The sequence below is a fragment of the Nymphalis io genome, chromosome 22, assembly GCF_905147045.1.
Source record: "Nymphalis io chromosome 22, ilAglIoxx1.1, whole genome shotgun sequence".
NCBI classification, from domain to species: domain Eukaryota; kingdom Metazoa; phylum Arthropoda; class Insecta; order Lepidoptera; family Nymphalidae; genus Nymphalis; species Nymphalis io.
Window position 1 is genome coordinate 2,433,120 of NC_065909.1, and position 27,002 is coordinate 2,460,121.

At 36.1% G+C, this 27,002-nt stretch overlaps 1 protein-coding gene across 2 annotated transcripts; it reads right to left on the bottom strand.

Annotated features, from left to right (window-relative positions):
* LOC126777055 (trafficking protein particle complex subunit 12) lies at nt 1–26,865 on the bottom strand. Of its 2 annotated transcripts, none has more exons than XM_050499911.1 (11): nt 26,692–26,865; nt 26,338–26,597; nt 25,794–25,874; nt 25,572–25,652; nt 24,801–24,981; nt 9,048–9,205; nt 8,430–8,573; nt 5,717–5,860; nt 4,402–4,565; nt 3,378–3,501; nt 1–1,642 (listed from the first exon to the last, which is right to left on the bottom strand). In XM_050499911.1, exons 1-11 carry the CDS (start codon nt 26,819–26,821, stop codon nt 1,394–1,396), a joined length of 1,716 nt encoding a protein of 571 aa, XP_050355868.1. In that variant the 5' UTR covers nt 26,822–26,865; the 3' UTR covers nt 1–1,393. The 2 variants fall into 2 exon arrangements, with proteins under 2 accessions (XP_050355868.1, XP_050355869.1); XM_050499912.1 differs by having other exon boundaries at nt 26,688–26,832.
* Between the last annotated feature and the right edge of the window lie 137 nt (nt 26,866–27,002).

Sequence of the window (27,002 nt, forward strand, 5' to 3'; positions counted from 1 at the left end):
TACAAATAATTAGTCTTTTGACAGTTTAATTAAATTGATCTTTTGACAGTTAACATCTCAAAAATTGGTAAGTAATTTTTAAGGCTAAAAACAAATCAATAAAACCACACATGCCATTAACAATTAATGGCTTTACACTACAAGAAAAAGCTAATGAAAGATACAAAATACTGGTGGTAGGGCTTTGTGCAAGCTCGTCTGGGTAGGTACCACCCACTCATCAGATATTCTACCGCAAAACAGCAATACTTGATATTGTTGTGTTCCGGTTTGAAGGGTGAGTGAGCCAGTGTAATCACAGGCACAAGGGACATAAAGTCTTAGTTCCCAAGGTTGGTGGCGCATTGGATATGTAAGCGATGGTTGACATTTCTTACAATGCCAATGTCTAAGGGCGTTTGGTGATCACTTACCATCAGGTGGCCCATATGCTCGTCCGCCTTCCTATTCTATAAAAAAAAAAAAAAAATCTGGGATTGAGACTGGATAGCAATTTCTCGTGGAAAACTCGCATAGAAGAAATCAAAGCAAAACTTTCTTCATGCATTGGTCCTATTCGTAATGTTGTTCGTTGTATTCCACGACCACTGCGCAATAACCTCTATAACTCCCTAGTTAAACCACATCTTTTATACATGATTGAGGAGTGGGGTACTGGCGCTAAAACTCATTTAGCAGAGCTTCAAATTATTCAAAACAAAATTATTAAACTTATTTTTCGATACCCATATTTAACACTTACTACAAAAATTTATACAGACACTAAAATTATGAATATTAGACAATTATATATTTACAATATTTGCATATTAATTCACAAACTACTAAAAAATTCTCTCCATATTGACTTATCATTAACATTTAAACACGAAGTAACAAAGCGAAGTTGTCGCCGAGCTAGTTGGTTGGTACTCCCGAAGACTCGAACAAACTACGGTAAAAAAAAATGATTACCTTCGTAGGTGCGCAGATTTATAACAAATTACCCCCAATAATTAAAAATTGTAAGTCAATGCAAACGTTGAAATCTAAATTAGCACGACATGTTATAAAGACCTATTTTTAATTGTGTACACACCTACTACCAACGTATTGTTTACCACTTTAATTACTATTTTCTTTTGTTTATACTCGTAACGATACTACTTTTTTTTTTCTTTTATATTTTGATTAATATTATATAACACAGATAATATTGTATTACTCACAAAATTATTGATATCACAAGAACGACGAACTACCTACATAATATTTTCTTAATTGTAACATTTCTCATGTAAGTGACTGTATTGTCTCTTTTTAGGAATAAATGTCTATAAACTGAATTAGAGATTTAGGTTTGCCATACATCAAGAATTTTATCATTACGTATAGCAACCCCAATTATACATAATTAAGTTAATTTCAGACATTCCAGAACGTTAGGTATAGTATCACTCTTGTGTTTGCACAGCATTCTTAATAAATTGAGTTTCTTTTCGTTTGTTTTAGATGATTCTAATTCATATAACGTGCAAAGATTTACGAGTAGACTTTCATTTAAACCGCGTTCCGGATCCGAGTGTATTGCTTTTTGGAGTACAGCAATAGCCTCCTTGAGACGCCCCATGTAGAGGAGGCACACTGATAAATTGTTTGCGACCTGTGAAAAATATATATAAAATTTTAAATACTTATTATATATTAGGCTACTCTTAAGGCCCTAATAGCGTTATATTGTCTATCCTGAGACCATGTACTATACAATAATAATAAAAATAGTTTATTGTCACCAATATATAGAAAAAAATGTAGTCTAAAAAGACACTAAGAGGCGGCTTTATTGCTAAAATATCTACCAGACAACTTAAGGTAAGACGAGAAATAATGCGACGACATAACAATTAAATTAATTCATTGTACTGTTAAAAAACGATTTTATGTATAGCCATAGCCTATTCCTACGAAATGAAGTAAAGACGAATTAAAAACTTTACACAATATCACTGCACTTGATCTTAAATAATCAATGATTTTACGCTTAAATAGCGTCGATACACTCCAGAAAATGATGCAAAAAAAGTATAATCTACAGCATTGCAACCGTGAAAAAGTGACGTTTTGAATATCGGTGAAATTGTTTAATTTGCAAGTAAAATTAAAGTTTTCAGAGCGTCGCGGTAGCATGCGCAAGCGATCCCGTGGCGCTCCTCGTTATGGGTACAGGGTACCGCTGGTTTTTTAGTGGGTATTCCGTCGTTCGGGGCGCACTCGGCGCCTCAGACATCGACGAGCCCCACATACCCCCCCCCCCCACTGTTCCCGTGGGGGAAACGCGTAATGCGTTTTTCCAGCGTAAAAAAAATAAATAAAATAAAAGTAAAATTAAAGTGGTTATAAGTAGTTAAGTGACACAAGAACCGTAGTGCATAATATAACAGAGCTATTAAAACACGCATGGATGTAAATATAAGATTTGTTCAACAGCCGTTTGTTTGTTCCTTCATTTGGAAAAGGTTCTAGTAGGCGGTGAAAATCTTTTAATTCTTGTAGTGTTTTGTTTAATTTACTAGGGAGTTTAAAACGGGATTTTTTACCGACTATGTTATTAATGATTGAAACACTTAAGATGCGAACACAAACACTGTTTTACAAAAATTATATTCTGACAGGACAAAATTATCTCCCTAACTGAGGAATAGACTAATATAACTTTATAGAGGTAATATTTGTCTATTCCCATGTTGTCAATGTGACGTTTGTCACATCGATGATAATTTTCTGCAATAAACTACATAGACTATAAAATTAACGAACAGCTCCGTCATCAGACGCGTTCAAGGTCGAGATAATAGTCGCCTTGCGTTCGTTAACAAAAAAAAATCAGTTTTACCCGCCTTTGTTATTTTACAAGACCGGCTTTAAATATGATTTTATTGTCCGTATTTTTTTTAATCAATACTGTTAGTTGTTACACCTTTCAGTTCTTTAATTTAATCCTGGCGACAATTATAAGGCGGCAGCGGTTTGACGTTTTAGACACAAACGAGATTCCATTTAACAATACCCAATTCCAGTTTCCATTTATCCAATACTACAAATACAATATTTATTATTACTATACTATAGTCTATATTATTTGACAAAATCATGTTTATGAACGTTTGTTAACAATAACCCATCAGACAGTACAGACAGTAACAGCCTGTTAATGTCCCACTGCTGGGCTAAGGCTTCCTCTCCCTTTTGAGGCGAAGGCTTGGAGCTTATTCCACCACGCTGCTCCTATGCGGGTTAGTAGAATACACATGTGGCAGGATTTCAATGAAATTAGACACATGCAGGTTTATAATAACCCATAGCTTATTTATAAAACGTAAATGCAGTTAAATAATTACCATGATATTCGTCGGTTCCTGGTCGGCCGCCTTCGCGAAATTATTGTAAGCGTCTTGGTATTTACCGTGCGCTATATCTATGAGGCCGAGGTCGACGTACTCTCGTACATCTGGGGTTGGGCATCTGAAACAAGTCAATTGTTTACAAACATTATAAGTAGCGTCGAGTTTATTTTAATTTTTTCGATTTGATTTGATCATAGGTTTGGACGAGGTTAAAATAAAAAAAGATTTTATTAATAATAATAATATGCCTGGGACATTTTTCACACACGGCCGTCTGATTCCAAATTAAGCTTATACAGAGCTTGTACTATGGATACCAGACAACTGATATGCTACATAAAATATTTTTCTTATGTAAATACATACTTATATAGATAATTATAACACCCAGACTCAGGACAAACAGACATGTTCATGCACACAAATATCTGTCATAGGTGGGAATCGAACCCACAACCTTCGGCGTGAAAGGCAAGCATTCACCAACCACGCCAACCGGCTCGTCGTTATTAATAAAGTTGAACATAATAATAACAGAGGCAAGTATAATCGGGTGTACCTCCGCATCGCTTTTACGTACCTCCGACATTCATTGGGGGAGTTACGAGTTGTTAGGTACAAAAAAGGACCCCGTGTGACCTTGGAGTTCAAGCTTGCTTCATATATTTTGGGATATATGACTTTGTTTATCCAGAGTTTGACCTAGGTATATTATCTGGCCTTGATAATTGCACGCAACTAGAGGCGAGCCGACTTTGAAGCGTGAATTAAGTGCATCCGGTTTGGATTAAGAAACTTTCAAGCCCAGTAATTCGACCTGATTTGATTTGGCACGCATGAATCAGCAGCAGACAGCAGCGCCACGCGGCACAGCGCGCCGGCGGGCGGGGCTGTAAGCACTCACAGGGCGTGGCGCAGGTCCCGCGCGGCGTCGCAGTGTCGCGCGGCGGCGCGCACGTGTCCCGCCAGCAGCGCCACGCGGCACAGCGCGCCGGCGGGCGGGGCTGTAAGCACTCACAGGGCGTGGCGCAGGTCCCGCGCGGCGTCGCAGTGTCGCGCGGCGGCGCGCACGTGTCCCGCCAGCAGCGCCACGCGGCACAGCGCGCTGGCAATCGCACGGCGCTGCGCCACGGGCCGCCCCGCGCTCAGCGACGACAGCGTGCTGCTGGCGAGCCGGAAGTCCTTAAAACAGGAAACATTTATTTTTGTTTTTTTTTTTTTACTTAATGCATCATATGCTTGGGTTCATCACATTCGGGGATTTCGTCGTTGACCATGGTAGCGTGCGGACGTGTTCGTTGTCTCGAGCAAATGTTGTTAAGCAAGTTACAAATAATAACTGAAGCGAAACGTCGTGGCCTTGCCTGCGTTATCTATGCGTTGCGGATGTTTTACGACTACTTTGGCGTTCATTACTGGTTGTGGAGTTGTCGTCGTTCGACGCAAATGTGGGGCGCGAACGCCCATTTTTGGGCCTCGCGCTCTTTGATTCCGGTTCGGATACGGAGAAAGAAGTCAGAGCGGCGGCGAAACATAGCAGTGCTAGTAGGGGGAAACTCGCTTCCAAGGGACGCGGAACTGACCTCGCTCGCGGCAAAGCCGAGCTTAAGGCAAAGGTCGCCGAGGCTAGGGAGGAGTCAAGAAGTCGGGCTTTCCGTAAGGATATAGCTGTGATCGCAATTGACTCTGAGGAATCCTCTTCCTCGGAGATCCATAGGGAGGATCCCTTAAAAATGGGTGCAGAGGAGCTGCGTGTGAAGGCTGGCCGCAAGGCAAGTACCAACCGTCGGGATGGCACGGTAGTATCCGCAAGCGATCCCGTGACTTCCCCCGATAAGACGGAGTGGGTACCGCTGGCTTTTTAGTGGGTATTCCGACGAGTCCCACATACACCTCATAGGGGAAACACGTAAAAAAAAGGGTTCATCACATTCATTTGGTATCCATGCACTGTCTCCATTGCAAGGATTGAACAAAGTATTCCGATTGATCATTATACATAATTATATTATTATGTTAGAATGTCAACTAAAGTCTCATCTTCATTTGTGGTACAAATGAGCTTTTGTTATATGATTATTCATTTTTTTTTTTTTTTATAGAAGGTGGACGAGCATATGGGCCACCTGATGGTAAGTGGTCACCAAACGCCCTTAGACATTGGCATTGTAAGAAATGTCAACCATTGCTTATAGCCAATGCGCCGCCAACCTTGGGAACTAAGATTTTATGTCGCTTGTGCCTGTAATTACACTGTAATTAATAATAAAAACGTAAGTTTTTATTATTCAATATAAAAAACAAGCGTATGATGAATAATGATCATACGTTACCTTCAATGCAATCGCACAATTTACAATCGAATGTAAAACTCTTGTCTGCCTAGCTGTCCACAGCCGTAAAGATTCGTTCTGGTCCTCTATTGAGATGGTGCCACTACCATCTTCAGTCTTACACTCGTTCAGGTTAGCTACCATCTACACATAAACATATATATTAAAATTACACAAAACTTTTTTTTTTTAAAACCCAAACGAAAACAAACTGTCAAATGGGCCACCTGACGTAAGTGGTAACCACCGCCCATAGACAATGGTGCTGTGAGAAATATTTCCCATTCCTTGCATCGCCAATACGCCAACTATATTAGGTACGAATATGTTATGTCCCTTGTGCCTGTAGTTACACTGGCTCACCTTTCAAACCGGAATACTAAGTATTACTTTTTGGCGGTCATAACATGATTATAATTCATCTCGTTTCACCGTAAAGGTGAAAAAAAACATCGTGAGGAAACCTGCATGTGTCTAATTTCACTGAAATTCTGCTTCATGTGTATTCCACCAACCCGCATTGGAGCAGCGTGGTGGAATAAGCTCCAAACCTTCTCCTCAAAATGAGGAGAGGAGGCCTTTAGCCCAGCAGTGGGACATTCACAGGCTGTTTCGGTTCGGTTCGGTCATAACATAGCAACGTCTTAACAGCTGACGCAATTCAAGTTTCTATTTTTTCTTAGTTTTGAAACCATAATTCTTATCATTTAATGGAAACTTAAATAAAACTATTATATAATTTCTATACAAAACACCACTAATGTTTTATACCCCCGGCCATTTCTTTTTTACATAAATCCTCTAACCATAAATCCTCTAAACTTAAACCGCAGAACATGATCGTTAAATGTGAAAGCGATATGCGAAATTGACTATAATAATTATAACATTCAAGGAAAACACGGAAGTTAGCTAGTAAAACAGACCGTTATGCTATTTTAGCATAACAGTCTGTTTTCAACATTTCACGAGTGAGTTAAGGTCGAGTGACATATTTATTCATGAAAAGAACTTCAGATACAAAAAATTGACTGTGTCTACAGTCAATCAGTCAAACTGTGACTACAGCCCCCCATATACATCTGCCGGAGGCCTTTGTTTTTTTTTAAATGTATAGGCTATAGGCTATATATATATATAGGCTGGCGATTGACTGTTATCACAACTGATGGAAAGTGAGATATAGTCTAAGATGGAGTGCGCTTGCCTAGAAGATGCCTATTCACTCTAATGTGAATAGGTATGGGGAAATGGAAGTTGTACGAGGTGCCGCATTTTGGACACCGTGACTTTCACCGCAGAGATCCGTCTCCAATTGAAGACTACCATCCGGAGATGGTATCCGGAGACCACGGGGACGCCCGAACCCCCCTGGGAATCGCCACCGGGACCTCTCTCTGGTCGCCAACCAGCACGATGAAAGCCATCCCAGGATTTTTCGCAAGTTGGCGGGACAGCCTTTCATAGATAGCGAACCTACTAATTGGACCTCCTACTAACTGCGGTTGGCCAGCGGTGCACCGTGCTTCGGAACCCGCGCCCTCCAGATTGAGCCGCCCGGCGTCACTGCGACTACGGTCAGAACCTGTCACTAAATGCAGAGCACAACTATACAGACCCAATTCCCCATAGTAAGCTACTGCGAACTTCGCACCGGAACACGATGTGCTGCGCGACAAGGTGAATCTAGCCGCTCGACAAATCGCTATGGCGGTGCGGCTTTGTTCGCAGGGTGGTAATACTAGCTACGGCCGGAGCCTCCCACCTAGAATATGTTGCTCAATTATCATCACCCAGGGACCAAGTGTAGGGTAATGGGGGGAAAAAACAAACCGCTCAAAATAAATTGATTAAAGTGTTATTTAACTACAACTTCCTAACATCATCTGAAAAAATTTATAAAAATACTAAAATAGTAAATATCGCTCAAACATATGCCTATAAAACGTGCATATTAGTACGAAAAATATTGAATAAAGAAATCCACACAAATTTAAAGTTTTAAAACAAAATCAGCTATACAAAGAATTCAATTGCGTAACGCAGATCATCATATTACCTTGCGCATCCCTAGATCAAATTACGGAAAGAAAAATTACTTTCGAGGAAGCTAAGCTGTACAACGGGTTACCGAGAGACATTAAAGAGCCCACATCTATGGCAAGTTTCAAAAGACGTCTAAGATTTTATATAACAAACAACATAGTACAATAAATATATATAAATGATAAAACAATAATTCTAAAAAATTCTAAAAACAAAAAAAAAGAAAATGGAAAAAAAGGAAAATGTATATTTAAAATAATAATAATAATAAAATAAAATGATGAACAGATTTCATTAAATATGCCGCATCCATACTTTTGTATTTCTGAGGTGACACGGCGGGCGATATGTTTAACAAGCTCGTCGATCGTCGATCGAGAAGTAAAAATTTCTGCATCTACCTTCTTTCTTATGAATTTTTGTAACACTGTACGCTTAGATTTTTATATTAGTTTGTAACTTTTTCATGTAAGTGAATTTCTGTGATTCTTTATGAGAAATAAATTCTTTAAACTTAAAACCTGACTTTGGTGAGACCCACGGACGTGAGCAACTTTGACCCCCAACACTACTTTGTTGACGTAGTGATTGTGCGAGGCAAGAAGTGCCATAAAAATCGCACTGTTGTGGGTTTCCAGATCTTTAGATGCTTGGAACTAGTACTGACCTGTTCTATGACGTCGAGCATCGCGTACAGTCTATCCATTGCCTCGTCCGGCTTGTTCACGTGCATCGGTAGTTCAGCGATCAACAGACGTAAGGAGAACGGCACCAGAGAACCGGTTCGATTCTCGTACGAGTCCGGATAGAACTGGATACATACAAAATGAATCGCACATTAATGTCCACATTTTTGAGTTTGAATTGACGAATTATTCGAATTTGGAAAAAATAGTGTTTTCCGTGTAGATCTTTTTGAACAGATATATAATTTTAAATTTAAATTTAGAATGTGAATCATAAAACAAAAAAGAAAAAAATAATATAAATACGATTGATTTATTTATTTAAAACGACATTACATTCACCTTTATTATATCTGTGCCTGCAACCTTGTAATTATCCAAACAATTAAACAAAGCAGTATTAGACAGGTGTGTGATACCAAACACTGATTTTCAGTGGTACCCTTAATTTTACTAATATTATAAATACGAAAGTCAGTTTGCTACGCTTTCACGGCTAAACAACTGAAATGATTTTAATGACGTTTAGTATGAAGCTTGATCCCCTAGGAAGATATAGGCGGCTATACTTAGCATCTGTCCTCTCCCTTATAAAATACCTGATAAAACATATCCGGCTTCGATAAATCTCCAAACGGCTCGGCTTCCTTCATCAATGGCTCATATAGCTTTATCCTGCACATTACAGCGAATCTTGTTAACCAGAGCTGTAGTGACCTTGGTGTGTGCTTAGTAGGTCTGTGCATACGACCTGCACCTGCGAATTAATAATAATAATAATATCCTGGGACATTTTTCACACACGGCCATCTGATCCCAAATTAAGCTTGTACAAAGCTTGTGCTATAGAAACCAGACAATTGATATACTACATATACTACTTTTTCTTTTATAAATACATACTTATATAGATAATTACACCCAGACTCAGGGCAAACAGACATGTTCATGCACACAAATGTCTGTCCTGGGTGGGAATCGAACCCACAACCTTCGCCGTGAAATGCAAGTATCTACCAACCACGCCAACCAGCTCGTCAAGTTGTCAATTAATTTCACCATAACAGTCATAGTCTATACATATCTCACAGCTGGATCTAGGCCACTTCTCCTAACAACCGCCATATTGTAAGCGATACCACCATCGGTCATTGGCAATAAGAAGTATTTACCATCCCTTACACCGACAATTCGCCACCAACCTAGGGAACTAAGATTGCCCTTATGCATGTAATTACACTGGCTCACTCACCATTCAAACCGAAACACAACAATGACAACAATTATGTTATATATGATGAGTGGTACCTAAGATGGAATTACAAATTAGCACATTGACATTTACATCCAAATGGAACCGCTGGACCGGAGACCATTCTCCTTAGAGAGTGTAAGAAGTAAGGGATCTTCGTCCATTTGGTAATAAATTGGAGATTATCCCAACCCATCGGATTGGTGGATATAATTGTGGCAGAAATTGATGATCTCAAAACCTCACGATGTTTTCCTTCACTCGGTAAAGGATGCTCATTATCACGCACCATTATACACATACTATTAACTTGCTTGGCATTAAGTAATAAAACCCTGAATATCTTGAATATTATGTTATGAATTTTAATAGTTTATTTTATTTAATAATATAGCCTAATAATAATAGTTTATTTTAATTATATAATAAAGCCGAGATGGCCTAGTGGTAAGAACGCGTGAATCTTAACCGATGATCGTGGGTTCAAACCCGGGCAAGCACCACTGAATTTTGAATTAAAAAAAAAAAATTGAATGTGCTTAATTTGTGTTTATAATTCATCTCGTGCTTAACGGTGAAGGAAAACATCGTGAGGAAACCTGCATGTGTCTAATTTCATTGAAATTCTGCCACATGTGAATTCTACCAACCCGCATTGGAGCAGCGTGGTGGAATAAGCTCCAAACCTTCTCCTCAAAAAGGGAGAGGAAGCCTTATTTAATATGAATTTAACAAAATGAATATATATTTAATTCCTCTTCCCCTTGGACCGCGGAAGCGTTCGGACGTGTTCACTGTGTTGAGATTTGTGCGAAATTTTAAAATTTAAATATAAAAACTTTGGTTGAATTTCGAGGATTTGAACCTGTGTCATGTCGGCGTGAGTTCGGATGTGTGTTGCTGACCGCTACACCAAACGTACAGGTGACGTCAATTCGTAATTTTTGTAATACATTCGACACAAGCAAATACATTTTTAATTTGCGGGTATTTCTATGAACACTTCTAACAAATCTTCAACTAAGCCAAATACCTACAAAAAAATGGATCGTACGCCGCCTAATTATGTTGCTCAACGAAATAAACGAGGCAGAGACAACGAATGTGTCCACGACTTCGAAAATTTTCGGGACAGGATAGAATTAATGATATCATATACTTTGTACAAAGATGTTACTAACGAATTCAAATTGTCGTGTCCTGCATGCAACCGTCCTCAAGCAGGCAAAGATAACACAAATACTCCAGTCAGATTGCTAACACATCAAAGCAAACAAGATTCAAATATAAATGTAACATTGAGAAATAAACAAAACAAATCTAACAGGTCAGAGAACGAAATTAATAATAATTTAACCATAGCTGATGTTCGCCAGGTTGTAAGAGAAGAATTAAAGTTTATGTTTGATGAATTCAAGTCTAACCTAATATCTCACTTTAGTGTTATATTGAGTGAAATATCCGAACAACTGTCTCAGGTTACTCAATCAATATCTTTTATGGAGCAGGAACATGAAGACATTAAACAAGAAATGAAACAGAAAATCGAAGTAATTACCGTATTAGAAAAAGAAAATAACTTACTACGTACAGAAGTCAAGAATCTTAATACTAGACTGACTCAAGTTGAACAGCAATCCAGAGCCAGCAATATAGAAATCCATTGTCTTCCTGAGCATAAAAATGAAAATTTGTCATCTGTTATTAAGCAAATAGCACATACAATAAAATTTAATCTTAACGAGTCGGATATTCACCTATGCACTAGAATTGCTAAGCTTGAAAAAAGTAGTCCCCGACCGAGATCTGTCCTGGTGAAGTTTAGTTGTCCCAGGATTCGGGATGAATATTTGGCAGCCGTTATTAAATTCAACAAAAACGTCAATAATGAAAAAAAATTAAACACTTCTCATTGTGGTCTTGGTGGTGATCATAAACCAATTTTTATTGTAGAGCATCTGTCTCCTTCACAAAAGGCTTTGCATGCTGCAGCTCGGCTGAAGGCAAAATAACTACACTACACTGGGATAATCTTACACATAATTATAAACTTTATAATTATGTGGTAATATTGCATGACATTTTAATTTTATATTTATATAATTCAATTCAGTTAAATGTTATTATTAGAATGTTAGAGGCCTAAGATCAAATACTACCGAGATATATCAACAAATATTAAACAATAATTATGATATTATTATTTTAACTGAGACATGGCTCAATAGTAGTATATTTGATGCGGAATTATTTGACAACAGATATATTGTCTACAGACGCGACCGAGAAAGTTCTCGCCTTTCCAATAAAAAAGCCACTGGTGGGGGCGTCCTTATAGCTGTTTCCAAACAGCTATTATCATATCGTGAGCCACAATGGGAAAGTGATTGTGAGGACATATGGGTTACAGTCAAGCTTAACATGAGTAACGAAAAGAAATTTATACATTTTTGTGCCGTATATTTGCCTCCTCCGATTAATATAGACCTGTTGGGGAACTTTGTTGAAAACGCAAATAAGGTATTAGGTAGAACAAACAGTAGCACTTTAATTGTTGGTGACTTTAATTTAAGCGGTATAGTATGGTCTCCTTCTAAAGATACACTTGAGGCAAGTCCATCCAACTATAGCAATTGTATACTAAAGAGTGCCCTTATTGACTTTATATCTTTTAATAATCTAAAACAATATAATTTAATACACAACTTCAAAAGTAAAATACTTGATCTGATATTGAGTAATAGTGAAGTTTCCGTCACGGAATGTCAAAAACCCTTAAGAAAAGTAGATAAATTCCATCCCCCTTTAGAGATATCCATACCAGAGTTAATACCACCCAAAAAGAGTAATGAATCCCATAATAAATATAATTTTTATAAAGCTGACTATGAAAAAATAATTTTTGATCTAAATAGCATAGACTGGATAAAGGAATTTAGCGATTGTTGTAATATTAACGAAATGGTAAATATATTTTATAACACTGTTCGAATGATTATTTGTAGGCACGTACCAATTAATATTCACAAACGTCGATCTTATCCAATTTGGTTTACACGTCAACTCATTAAACTGCTTAAATTACAATACAAATATCGTGTAAAAGTAAGAAAGTACAATAATCCATTAGACAAATTAGAGTTTCAATATTTGCGTAGAGATTGTGACAAATTAATCCTAACTTGCTACAACAACTACAAAAGTGCCATAGAAAATGAAATAGGTAAACATCCGAAATATTTCTGGACCCATTTAAAAAATATTCGAAAAAGTAGCTGTTCATACCCACCTGTTATGTTCCTAAATAATGTTAAAGCATCTGATGTCAACAACATTTGTATGCTCTTCGCAACTCATTTTTCGTCGGTATATGAGTATAATAATGGTATGTTATATGAGCCCTTTATCAGTAACCTGACTAAGTGCGAAGAAATCGAACACTTTATACTTAAACGTGATGTGGTTTACCAAAAGTTAAAGAGACTTGATGTATCTAAGGGGCCAGGACCCGATAGTATACCACCAATATTTTTTAATAAGTGTGCAGCACCGTTATCTTTACCGCTTACGATGATTTTTAATAGATCTCTGTTAACGGGTCAGTTTCCAGATGTATGGAAAGAAAGTAGAATTGTACCTATTTATAAATCAGGTAAACAAAATGAAATAAAAAATTATCGACCAATATCAATAATATCATCAATAGCAAAAGTCTTTGAATCTTTAGTTTACCCCTTTCTATATAGTCATGTTAAAAAGTATCTTAGCGACTATCAACATGGATTCATGACGCTTAGTCATGTGATCGACAAATACTAATTTAGCTCTCCACGTCTCAAAGCTTACAGATTTTGTTGACGCTGGTCATCAAGTTGACGCCATATATACAGATTTTTGCAAGGCCTTTGACAAAGTTAATCATTCTCTGCTCCTCAATAAATTATCAGTATACGGAATTACGGGTACCGTGCTTAAATGGTGCAGTTCATATCTTGAATGCAGACACTCTAAAGTAGTTATAAATGGTTATGAGTCCAATAACTTCACAGCCTACTCTGGAGTCCCTCAGGGATCAAATTTGGGTCCATTATTCTTTAATATATACATAAATTATATTGTGCATATTTTCAAAAACACCACTGTTAGCTTATTCGCAGATGATCTGAAACTGATCCGTACTATTAAGCAGATTTCCGATGTACAATTATTACAAGATGACATCGCTAGGCTGGTTGAATGGTGTAGAATCAATAAAATGACATTAAATATCGATAAATGCTACCACATAAAATTCACTCGCAAAAATAAAGTAATTCCATCAAAATATTATATAAATGACATAGAATTGACTGAAGTAAATGAAGTACGTGACTTGGGTGTTACGCTTGACAGCAGGCTTAGTTTTATTTCACATATTAACAAAACCGTGGAACAGGCAAATAAATCACTCGGATTTGTACTCAGGTGCTCCAAAGATTTTAAAAGACCTTCGACCGTAATAAAACTTTTTGACAGCTATGTTCGTTGTAGACTTGAATACTGTTGTATAATCTGGGCACCTTATTACAGCATACATGTTGACAGAATTGAGCGAGTCCAAAAACGGTTTCTGAAGCATATGTCATATCGATTTAAAATTAGCCAATATTCATATCGTGACAGGCCTAAACATTTTGAGAGAATAAGTCTTGAATCCCGAAGAACACTTTTATCTCTAACTTTCTTGTACAATATTTTTAATAATAATATTGATAGTCCCGAGATTTTGGCCTCGACGACATTTAATTTACCTCGTAGCAATTCCAGACGAATAGGTAATCTTTTACATACAGGAACATACAGGACAAATTTAGGGAAAAAATCACTTATACCCCGCTTATCTTATTCATACAACAGCATTTCAAAACTAGTAGCTGATTTGGATGTTTTCCATGATAGCCTGTCTCAGTTCAAACGCAACATTTTAAATTACCTAAACACCTACCCTCGTTGAACTATCTCGCTAAGATCCAATTTGATTATTTACTGCTTATATAAGGATATTCTTCTCTAAAATTATATTTAAGTCAATATTCGTAAATTTAATAATCATTTCACAATCTTTTTAATAATGTAATTTTAATTTTAATAATGTATTTGTATTTTATGGACTTGTTTTACTTAATTTAATTTAATGACTATTTATAATTTACAATTTATAATGTAATATTCAATTTAAATTTTTCAATTATTGACCCTATTTAATAACTATCTATAATGTGATGCTTTTATGAAAGATGTGATAACCTATAATTAGTGGAACATTTGTCAAAAAACTTTGAAATTTCTATTGTTACTACTTTGTAAATCTGTAATGTATCTACTGTTGGTTGTCCAAAATAAATAAATAAATAAATAAATATCAAATATAATGGCCGCACAAAAGGAGGATATAAAGAAATTTCAATCTACACTAATGGAAATAAAGACCGCAAACAGCGATATTCAAAACACGGTGGATTTCCTTGCATCTCAAAATGAAGAGTTGAAGAAGAAAATTGAGCAATTAGAAATACAAACTAGAAAGGATGAAGATTATATTACACTTTTAGAAGACAAAATAGAAGAATTACAGCGTGAAAACCGTAAAACCAGCATCGAAATTAAAAATGTCCCAAAAGTGCACGATGAGTCTAAGGAAATGTTAATAAAGTTATTCTTAAATCTTTCTAATAATATTGGTTGCGATATTGATGAAAGGCATATTAAGGATATTTATAGAGTCCACAGAAAAAATAACACAAATAAAACGCATATCATAACTGAGTTATCATCCACGATGCTAAAAACAAAGTTCCTTAAACATGCCAAGAATTATAATACAAAAAACAAAGAAAAACTATGCGCCAAACACTTGGGTTTTACAAAAAATGAATATGAACCAATTTACGTATCAGAACAACTTACAACCAAAGGGGCCCGCTTGTACTTTTTAGCCCGCGATCTTGCCAAGTCCCGGGACTATAAATTTTGCTGGTCATCCTATGGCAAGATATACGTTAGAAAAAATGAAGAGTCACCGATAATAGTTATTAAAAATGAATCACATGTCAATAAATGACTATATTTTGTAATTAATTTAGTTTTAAGTCAGTTATATAACTTGTTTTTATTGTTTATTTTTGTTCGTACGACTAATGTTTTTATTGGAATTAGTCTTTGTTATAAACTATTTTATTCCGGTATAATTTATAATTTATTATTTTTTTATGTAAAACAGCTATTTCGATTAATTCAATCCAAAATCACACTTCATATGATGTATTATTATAATAAAATAACAAAAAACACACTTTGCAATCAACCACAACACAGCAATTTACTTAAACAGACCTGTGAAAGTAAGGATATAAGTCAAACCCACCGCTTGCTTGGAAATATATTATGATTAATAAACTTCAAATTTTGAATGAAATTGATAATAGTGAATCATCAGTGTTGATTTTTTGCAGTATAGAAGATTTACCCAAACATATGAAATATAAAAACCAAAATTTTACCATTGTATCCCTAAACATAAGAAGTATTTACCGTAACTTGGACGACTTTAATATAAATTTGCTTTCATTTAAATTTAACGTGGACGTGATAATTCTGTCAGAATGCCGAATAGATAAAGATAAACCAATTCCAGGTCTTTCCAACTATAGAGCTTACTGTACAACAAACCACCTTAATCAGAATGATGGGGTTGTTGCTTTTGTTAGGGACGATATCCAAGCAAATGTTAATGAAGTAATGTTGATGGGTGCTTCATGTATCGAAGTAACTACGCCTACATTTGTTATTTTGGGTATTTATAGATCACCGATCACCGATTTTACTGGTGGTAGGGCTTTGTGCAAGCTCGTCTGGGTAGGTACCACCCACTCATCAGATATTCTACCGCAAAACAGCAATACTTGATATTGTTGTGTTCCGGTTTGAAGGGTGAGTGAGCCAGTGTAATTACAGGCACAAGGGACATAAAATATTAGTTCCCAAGGTTGGTGGCGCATTGGATATGTAAGCGATGGTTGACATTTCTTACAATGCCAATGTCTAAGAGCGTTGGTGACCACTTACCATCAGGTGGCCCATATGCTCGTCCGCCTTCCTTTTCTATAAAAAAAAAAAAAAAACCGTCAAATATAAATGCGGATTCTTTTGTTGAATCATTGAACAGCTATCTCGAATTACTTACATCTCGCAGTAATATTATACTGACTGGTGATATAAATATAAACTTGAATCCGAAAACAACGGAGCAAACATTTAAGAGGAACAATAGATTAAATTACCTTAACGTGTTATCTCTTCATGGTCTTCTTCCAGCTAACTGTCTACCAACAAGGGAAAACAGTTGCATTGATCACGTAATCCTCAAACTAGAAAAAACAAAGTATTCCGCTTTTTCTGCTGTTCTAAATACTACGATAACAGACCACCACATGGTGTTTTTATCCGTGTACTGTAATAAGCCTCTTAAGGAGAAAAAACCAAAGACAGTTGTAGTGGATTTTAAAGAAGCTTACCATAGTTTGACCCTACAAAATAAATATTTAAATTACTTAAATACTTACAAACAAAGTGACCCCAACATTTTGGCTAACCTACTAGTTGAAGTAATACAAATTTGTTTAAAGAAACACACTAGAAGCGTTTGCACTTCTAGTAATAGACGTATACTCAAGCCTTGGATGAATGAGGGTATCCTGCGTTGTGTTCGATTACGAAATATGTTGCAGAGGAAATTGCGAGCTAATCCATGCGATGAAATTTTAAAAATTACATATAAAAGATACCGAAATTTCTGTAATGGACGAATAAGAAAGTTAAAAAGAGATTATTTTAAGAAACAACTGGCTATATCAAACACAGATTCAAAATTACTATGGAAGACGATTGACGCTATAACTCAAATAAAAGCACCGAAAATACCATGCACCAATCTTCTCAATCTTAAAGAGACGCCTTTACAGTCAGTTAATCAGGTCAACCATTACTTTGCAAGTATAGGTAGTTCCCTTGCTCAGGCTATTACTGATAACTTACACGCTGTATGTACCGGTTCAGATATTTGTAGTCCTCAGGTAAGTTCTTTTGTGCTATTATCTACAGATCCATTAGAAGTAGAGAGTACGCTTATGAACTTAGATACAAATAGTGCAACAGGTTGGGATACCATCCCGACCGCATTCCTAAAAATGACCAAGGACATTGTTGTTCCTATAATAAGTAAAATAATTAATTTGAGTTTCGAAAAAGGTACATTTCCGGAGGCCTTTAAGCAGTATATAATCACACCAGTATATAAGAGTGGAAACAGGGATGATATAACAAATTATAGAACAATATCTGTTTTGACCGGTATTTCAAAAATTATGGAAAAAATAGTGAATAGAAGGCTCCAGAACTACTTTGACAAATATAATATCATTTCCAAATCGCAGTATGGTTTCCGTAATGGTGTGTCCACTGAGGATGCGGTCGGGGATCTCACCAAAGTAATTGTCCGGCAGGTTGATAAGGGCAAAAAATGTTTGGCGGTGTTTCTAGATTTGAAAAAAGCTTTCGACACGGTGTCTGTGCCTATTCTATTGAGGAGACTGGAGGGTCTTGGGTTTAGGGATAAATCCCTTTCGCTTCTCAAAAGTAGGTAACTTTAAAGACAGAAAGCAATCCGTCAAAATAGGTGAATTTATTAGTGATACTGTGACTGTTAATTACGGGGTCCCCTAAGGAAGCGTGATTGGCCCGACCCTGTTTTTGATTTACATTAATCAGTTGTGTGATATGGAGCTTGAAGACGGCCAAATTTTTACCTATGCAGATGACACTGCCATCGTATTCGTGGCAGACACTTGGTCTTCTTTGAAGAAAACAGCGGAATTAGGACTTAAAAAAAGTTGCAAAGTGGCTAAATGAAAACTTATTGACTTTGAATATCACCAAAACAAATTACGTTTGCTTTACGAAAGTTAGCAGCGCTCAACGAAAATCCGATTTTATCATAAAAATTCATAAATGCCCTGACGACCTCGAGTCTGATTGTGACTGTCCTCAAATAAATAAAGTCGCTAGTGTAAAATACCTTGGTGTTATGGTTGACCAAAGATTATCTTGGTATTCGCAACTGGAACTGATGATGACTAGGCTTGGAAAGTTTATCTGGATTTTTAAATCTCTACGGTATGTATGTACAAAGCCCTTACTAAATAAAGTGTACATAGCTTTAGTACAATCGACCTTGGGCTACTGCATTCCTGTTTGGGGTGGAGCAGCTAAGACTAGATTCCTTGAACTGGAAAGAGCTCAAAGATGTTTGACAAGGGTGATGTACAGCAAACCATATAGATTCCCTACCACTGCACTGTACGAGATAAGTGGTCTACTTACGGTGTGAAAACTTTATATAATAGCAACAGTATTAAGGCTCCATAAAAGCTTGAAATATTTACCTCTATTAACAAATAAACGCAGGAAGTACACAGTGCCATATAATGAATCTATTAAAAGTAAATTTGCCTCAAGACAATACTCAAGACAATCTATTTATTTGTTTAATAAAATAAACCAGGAAGTGGACATATATTCCAGTACATACTATGATAGCAAAAAAGCCTTAACAGACTGGTTAAAACGTAACTATAAAGAAATAGAATCCCTGCTTGAATACATCACCTAACAAATTGTTGCGAATAAACAAGGCAAACACAAACACACGCATTCATACTGTCCCTTATACACACCCAACACACACACACACACTCACACACACACACACACACACACACACACACACACAAACACACACACGCCGACAAACACTGCTCACAACATGTATAAGCCAACACACTCACAAAAACACATGCTTAAGCCTTACGCCTCAGATACTCTCACATCATCACGCCACACATACCCTCAAACATATTAATACTGTTATAATAATACACATTTTAGATAAAATTTGTTATTGTATTACCGTGATTGTCAATATTTAAGTTTTAGCATGAGAAAATTATTATGTAAAGTATAGTATATTTTGTAACTGCTGTCTCGTAGTAATTACCGCTGATTGCATAAGGGAAGAGCGGGGCCTCCTACTACAGGTATTGATATACTTAAAAGGGGGTACCCAACGATGTATAAACAAGTGTACTACTTTGAATGAAATAAATTAATTTTATTATTTTTATTATTATTATTTAATGAAATTAATATTTATAATAAAAATTTGTAATATTGCTGATACTAATAATATACTATCGTCATACGACGAATAAGAAAAGAAATTAAATTAGTATATAAATATACGGAAACTGTACAACAATGTTTCAACAAAAGTTTTTATATTAATTGTTAACCTATAAACCTGTTTGCGTAAGATAGTTAAGATGAAAATTAAAAAAAAAAACATGTTTGTCACGGGGCTTAATAATTATTATTGACTAAAAATAATAATTATCAATTGCTCGTCTTCCTAATCGCATAAGCTAATTAGTTTGAACACACAAAAATATTAAATCTTCGCTTATAACGTACGCCATGCTATCACATACACAAGACTTCTTTGAAACGCGCTGCATTTTTGATATTAGTTTTATATTACAAAATAATTGATATTACAAAAAAAAACACCTGATTTAAAAGTATAGATTTAAAAACTGAATTCGTAAATGAAAACAAAAAACTTACGTACAATATGTTTTAGCACAATACGACACTACGTAATAAAAACTTCAATATATTTAAATATTTAGATATAACCAAATCTCTCTATAAACTTGCCAAAAAATATACTTATTTTCAAATAACAATTACTTTATATTATCATAAATATCACAAGATAGAAGTATAACAACGAAATGTCATAATATTTTCTCAACTACCCTCATCGCTAATACATTTTAAGTCAGACATTTAATAATAGATGGCGCTGTATACTTTTAAATCGCGCTAATGTTGTTCAGTTCCAATAAGCTAAGACGTTTGAGTAATGACGTCTTTGTATGGTTATACTGATTTTCTTTTATCTTGAAAGGGCAACAGTTGGTCGACAAACTGTAGCCTAAGAACTAATTATTGTCATATTAATATTACATTTGAAGAAATTCTGTCTGTTATCTTGATTTCATCAAGTTCGGTTCAGAAACACAGACAAACAGTATTACATTTGCAATTAGGAAGATGAGCTTATTTTTTATGATCTCATAAAATCATATTTAAAATATTAAAAACATTGGGGAAAGATTTTTTACGATATCTGCAAAAATGATTGTTTTTATAATTTTTTAAAGTTACGAGTACTTAAATTCTTTTCTGGAGCGACCGATCGACGCGTGACGTCACATCGCCCAACGTCGCTCGCTCGCCCATACAATTTCGCCAGTATTTTCTCGTTATTCTTGATTTTATTTATATATCGGTTAATATAAAAAAAAAAACTTTAATATATTTATTATACAGTACCATAGCATACTAATTCAACAAATAGGAGTCAGAAAAAATACTTTTTTGATATATAAGATCAAAACACCTTAGTAGTAAATTTGTCGTATTTATAAGTTTTTAGTTTAAGGATCAAACATTTAATTTTTACTGGTGGTAGGGCTTTGTGCAAGCTCGTCTGGGTAGGTACCACCCACTCATCAGATATTCTACCGCAAAACAGCAATACTTGATATTGTTGTGTTCCGGTTTGAAGGGTGAATGAGCCAGTGTAATTACAGGCACAAGGGACATAAAATCTTAGTTCCCAAGGTTGGTGGCGCATTGGCTATAAGCGATGGTTGACATTTCTTAGAATGCCAATGTCTAAGGGCGTTTGGTGACCACTTACCATCAGGTGGCCCATATGCTCGTCCACCTTCCTATTCTATAAAAAAAAAAGACTAGTTATAGGTATTCGTTTAATATATTATTAAATACACATATGTTCGAAGGTTCATAATACGGCCTTGTTACTTTGATTACCAATAGTGTTGTCATAAGTGTTTGTATCGATGAAAAATGCATTTCAACGTTAATCTTGAAGATTATTTGTGAAAAACACCGTATCGCCAATGGTGTAAGTTGAAAAAAACTTTAATGACTGTGACCCATTGAAATTGATTTTTACCATGTTATGTTTCTTTGAAAGTCAAATACGTAGTTTAATATAGTAAATATGATACAAATGAAATCAAATAATTCTTCATTCAAACAGGCTTATGAGGGCACTTTTGAATCGCCATGTTACAGTATAGAATTAAACGTAAAGCTACCACCGGTGATCTAGTTTATCTGTAATCCGGGCTGAAGTAGTTGAGTCCAAGAGGCCACTTCTTGGACTCAACTACAACGAAATTAGCAGTTAATCTGGACATAGAAGTAGCCTTTGATTGGGTATGACATAAAACGCTTGTTTCGAAGCTCTCTTTCTATGGCTTCCCAGGAAATAATGCAACTGGGTCACTAGTTTTACCAGACCAGACATCAAGGTCGTTGTCGACGGTGCATGCTCTGACTTAAAATTCGTCAATTCTAGTGTTCCACGAGGATGCTGAATACGAAACAAGTTAGCGCGACGACTTCAAAAATGACACCTTTTGTCATAATGAGGAGATCATTTTGAGAATACCGCCTCGCTACCAAATCCAGTATCAGGACGTTAGGTTACGTGGTCTATTGGTAGGTGAAGTCAATTTAGCTTCTCATGGAGTACTGCTCTTATCTCTGGGCGGGAGAGATGTTATCACTCTGCATCTTTTACGGAGAAGGCTCTGAGGAACTGTTTAGATTAATCCCGTGCACTGAATTTCACCACCGGACATCACGTCTAAATTCTAAATTCCATCCATGCCATCTCGATGTCTGGAACTCCATTACTACAGCGCTATTAAAGCATTTCCTGCCTCGCACAGCCTCTCTGCGGAACCATATTACCCGGCGACTTTTCCGAACCGTTACGACATAGAAACCTTCAAGAAAAGCCTAAGCCTACGCATTCCTTTAAGGCCGACAACGCACCTGCAAGCACTTTAGTGTTGCAGGTGTTCTTGGACCGTGGTAATCACTTTCCATCAGGAGAGCCTCCTGCTTGTTTGCTTTCTTCCAGTAACAGTTTATTTCATTTGAAGTAGGCTCCTCACATCTCTATGTGACCAATGACAGAATGTTTGCATCCTTCACATTCGAGATTGTTAATTTTATTTGCACTTTCATAAGAAACAAATTTAAAATAATTTGCAGTGGCTCTATATCGTAACTATCGCGCCCCGAACTGCGTACGTAAAATTAAAACGTAAGAAATGTATATTATATTCTATATCATCTTCTATCGAAAGCGGAAAGCACTCGTATCTACATGAAGAATACTGACTTATTGCCGATCACAGTTAGGCCTCTGCCTCGAATCTCGCGGGCAGCGGGGCGGCGGCGGCGGCGGCGCGGGAGCGGCAGGATCTTACGCGTATAATCAAATGGACCGACCCTCGAATACAGCGGTGCAGGAGCGGCGCGGGGGCGGGCAACGAGCGGTGCACTCCAGTCAAGCGGTGACCGCCCGCGTTGCGCGTCTGCATTGTAGGTATAGTGTTGTACATTTTTTTTGTGACGTATCAAAATGTCTTCGGACGTGCAAGAGCTAATTATTTCGGCAATCTTTGAGAGGACACCCATATGGAACAGCAAAGATGTGAACCATAAAAATAGAAGAATAATTAACCAATTATTAGTCGTAGAATTTGTCGGGATTTTGTCTCTGTTCTTCATAATTTCGATAAAACTCGCCATATATTTTCCTTGCCCTATAGTAGGGATCCACTTCTTCTTTTGCCCACAATAAATCGAGCGTTAGGAATAAATTTGAATCAAAAAGATGTCGCCGTTTTTCAGACATTTCGTTCGCGAATAAAAACAAATATCTCGACAACACAACCACGAACACAACACTACACCGCTATAGTGCCGCGCGATCTGCCCGCTAGTTTGGAGAACAGGTATGCGTTGCCCGCTCCGCTGCCGCGCCGCCGCCGCCGCCGCCCCGCTGCCCGCAAAATTCGAGGCAGAGGCCTTATGATCAACTGCATTAACAAAACATTAAAATAAACAATAATAATAAACTCACTAATATATTTCGCATGATTTGTTAAAGAATCCGCAATCATAAGATCGACTTTCGGTGGAATGTTTGTTAGTCTACGTGTAAATACTGCTCTTATTTTAGCACAAAATAATATATTAATAATCGTTCATAGCATTATAAGCAAAAGAACATATGTGGGGCGTCAAATCACAAAGAAGGATAAAATAAATACGAAATTATCAACGCGCGTATCGCAAAAGAGTCGCCCGCAATAACAAACCGGCGATGTGACGTCACAGTCAAAACTCTGACGGAGCAGAAATTATACGAGAGCGCTCAATTTGATTTGCTTATAAAAAAAAGTTTACATGATATAATCATAATTTTTTCACAAATGTTATTATAATCATTTAAAGATTATTTTAGTACTATACATATATATTTATTTTAATTTACATCTTCCTAATTATAATATTGTGCTGCGCAAAGTAGTCTCTGTTTTCCAACTTCGGAAGCTTAACGCCGAATTCTTTGAGTGACTCTCTTTATACTTTAATGAATGATCTGTGCATTGCATAGGTTAAGATATGATAGGGCTAACATGTTCAAATTAACAAAAGTCCCAAAAAAAAATGAACATTAAAAAAAAATTATATTAGTTTGGATATTACTATTAATATTAAATTTTGTAATATGAGTGTAATTAGACCGTTATTGTCCAAAATAAATATGAATAATAAGCATAAAATTACGATTCTTAAGTATATCTGATTTACTTGAAATATATCTGTAAATGAATCTTCAGTTAACATCAATATTTAAAATAAAAATATGTCTCAGCTCAAAGGTTTGACGAACACCATTCTAGATTATAGTATGAAATAAAAAAAACCTATAGAGCATTTTATTTTTTTAATATGTATTTCGACGTTTTCATCTCGCACTCCTTGACATCTCCATTTATCCTCCCATCCTATTTGACATTAGCGATATAATAAATTAAAAAATCCTCACCCTGTCCAGCTGCACTGATCAGCGTAGCCGTAAGATTGATTGCAGATCGTAAATAGCCGGTACGTAGTAACTCCCTGAGGCCAGCTTCGTCCCTGCTCACGTGATCCGCGCGGACCACGCCGTGTATCCCAGCTGAACTTACTCCGAGGTATTTGACCGCTACTTCTTGAAGAGCATCTGCCTATAATTTATACTGAAGTGTTTTACAAGTGCTTTGTCTTATTCCATTGGGTAATTAAACAGTTTGACATGGTTACCAATCTCGAACTACGCTGCTAATAAGAATTTCTTGACAGATAAACCAAAAGAATAAACTGGTTTCTTATAGGCAAGTGTGCTACATCCTAGACCGTGACGATGCTTGACATTAGGCAAGTCAACGGTCAAACGCTGGCCTATTAATTGTAAAAAAAAAAATGACTTTTTAATGTATGTAGTGCTGCTGGAGCACTGTTGTTAAAGTTCAAGTAGCTATTTTTGTTGTATGTAGCTAGCGTCTTTTCGGTTCCCAACAGTGAATTTTAATCTCAATAAATAATTTAATAATTTTATTACTATAAATGCCCAGGGGGCGTAATAGAGTAAATAGAGACTGTATCTGTGTTTGTGCCCTATATGTAGTATGTCCTTTGCAGTTGGCTAATTTCTCTTGAGCATTGTCGCTGTGACCGAAATCAGTCAGGAGGACATCATTATCATCACTATAAATGTTTAGTTTAACAACATTTATTGAACATAAATTAATTGTAAAAAAAATTATCCCATGCTTACCAATTCTTCCTCTAGAACTAATCCCGGCATTGTAAGCACTTCTCTTTCAGGGAAGAACGAACCCTTCGGTGAAGATTGAGCCTGAAGCAAGGATTCAATGGCAAAATTAGGATGTACATTAGTAATCCTAATATAATTACTATACTATATTAATGCAAAAGTGACTGTTTGTATGTGTTTTTGATTTTAATATATATATAAAAAATTATTAACAATTTTTACCTTTAGTAATGTTTTTTTGGCATCTTCATTCGGAATCCATGCATCTCTTCTTCTATCTGCATCCTTGTCTATTGGTTGGTTCTGAAACAAAACAATATATTCTTTATTAAGATAAGAAAAAATGTGTCATTTTTAATCGAAAGCCTCCTCACTTGTTAAGTTGTTATTTTGAAGCTTATTCTGAACTAAAAATAAATATTTTCTGTGTGTATGGGCTATTTTTTTTTATAAGTAATTTAATAAAGATCTTTCTCCACCTTACCAATTTAAAAAAAAAAATCTTAAACTATAAACTCATTCAATCTTACTTCTAGTTTAGTAGTAAGATTCAAATTAGTATTGTTTACCATTTGATATAGTATTTGATACATATTATACTGTCCAGCTAAAACCTACAATAATTGTACATATTTGTAAATGACTTTGAACCAGTTTTGTTATTCATAGCGGATTCCAAAAAAAAGGCAATAAGTTTCTATGCGAAACTAGTTATTTGTGTGTACACTGGGTTTTCTAAAATTTGTGTTTTTACAAAAATTAATACCTTGATACTCAATCCATCCATGGCATCAGATAGTACGGAAGATGCATTAACATTACTTTTGATAGCACCGATTTGTGGCTCTGGACCTATTGTATCGAAGAATGTTGATGGATCAGGTAGACTTGTAGCTGGAATGGCCGTGGAACCGCTCACAGTGGGCACGACGTTCGTAAACGTCATCTCTTGAGGCATTTTATCATGTATGAACGACGTAGTCATATTTTGTGGCATAATTCCTTTAGAAGTAGTTTGCGGCCGTGCTATGAGAAAACAAAAATTAATAGAATGTTAAAATCTTATCATCTAATTAAAAAAAACATGCTATGACTGTTTATATTTTGTGATATTACGAACTGTCAGGATCTCCCAAATAAACACTTTGTATCATATCTGTAGGCGATGTTCCTATTTCGTCGAAGAATTGAGACGCTGGTGGTACTTCGTTACTGCCAAAATATTGGCTCAAGCTCGGCTTGTTATCCATATTTTTGCGATTACGATATCGCTTTATTGATTACTGTTACTGTCAATGTCAAGTGTCACAATATAATGTTAAATGTAGTAGGTAGCTACTCTGTGACTGTCATTTTCTCTGTAATTGTCACTGCAGCTTAAACTAACTGATAATATCAAATATACAATATTTTTAATTACTTGTGTTTAAT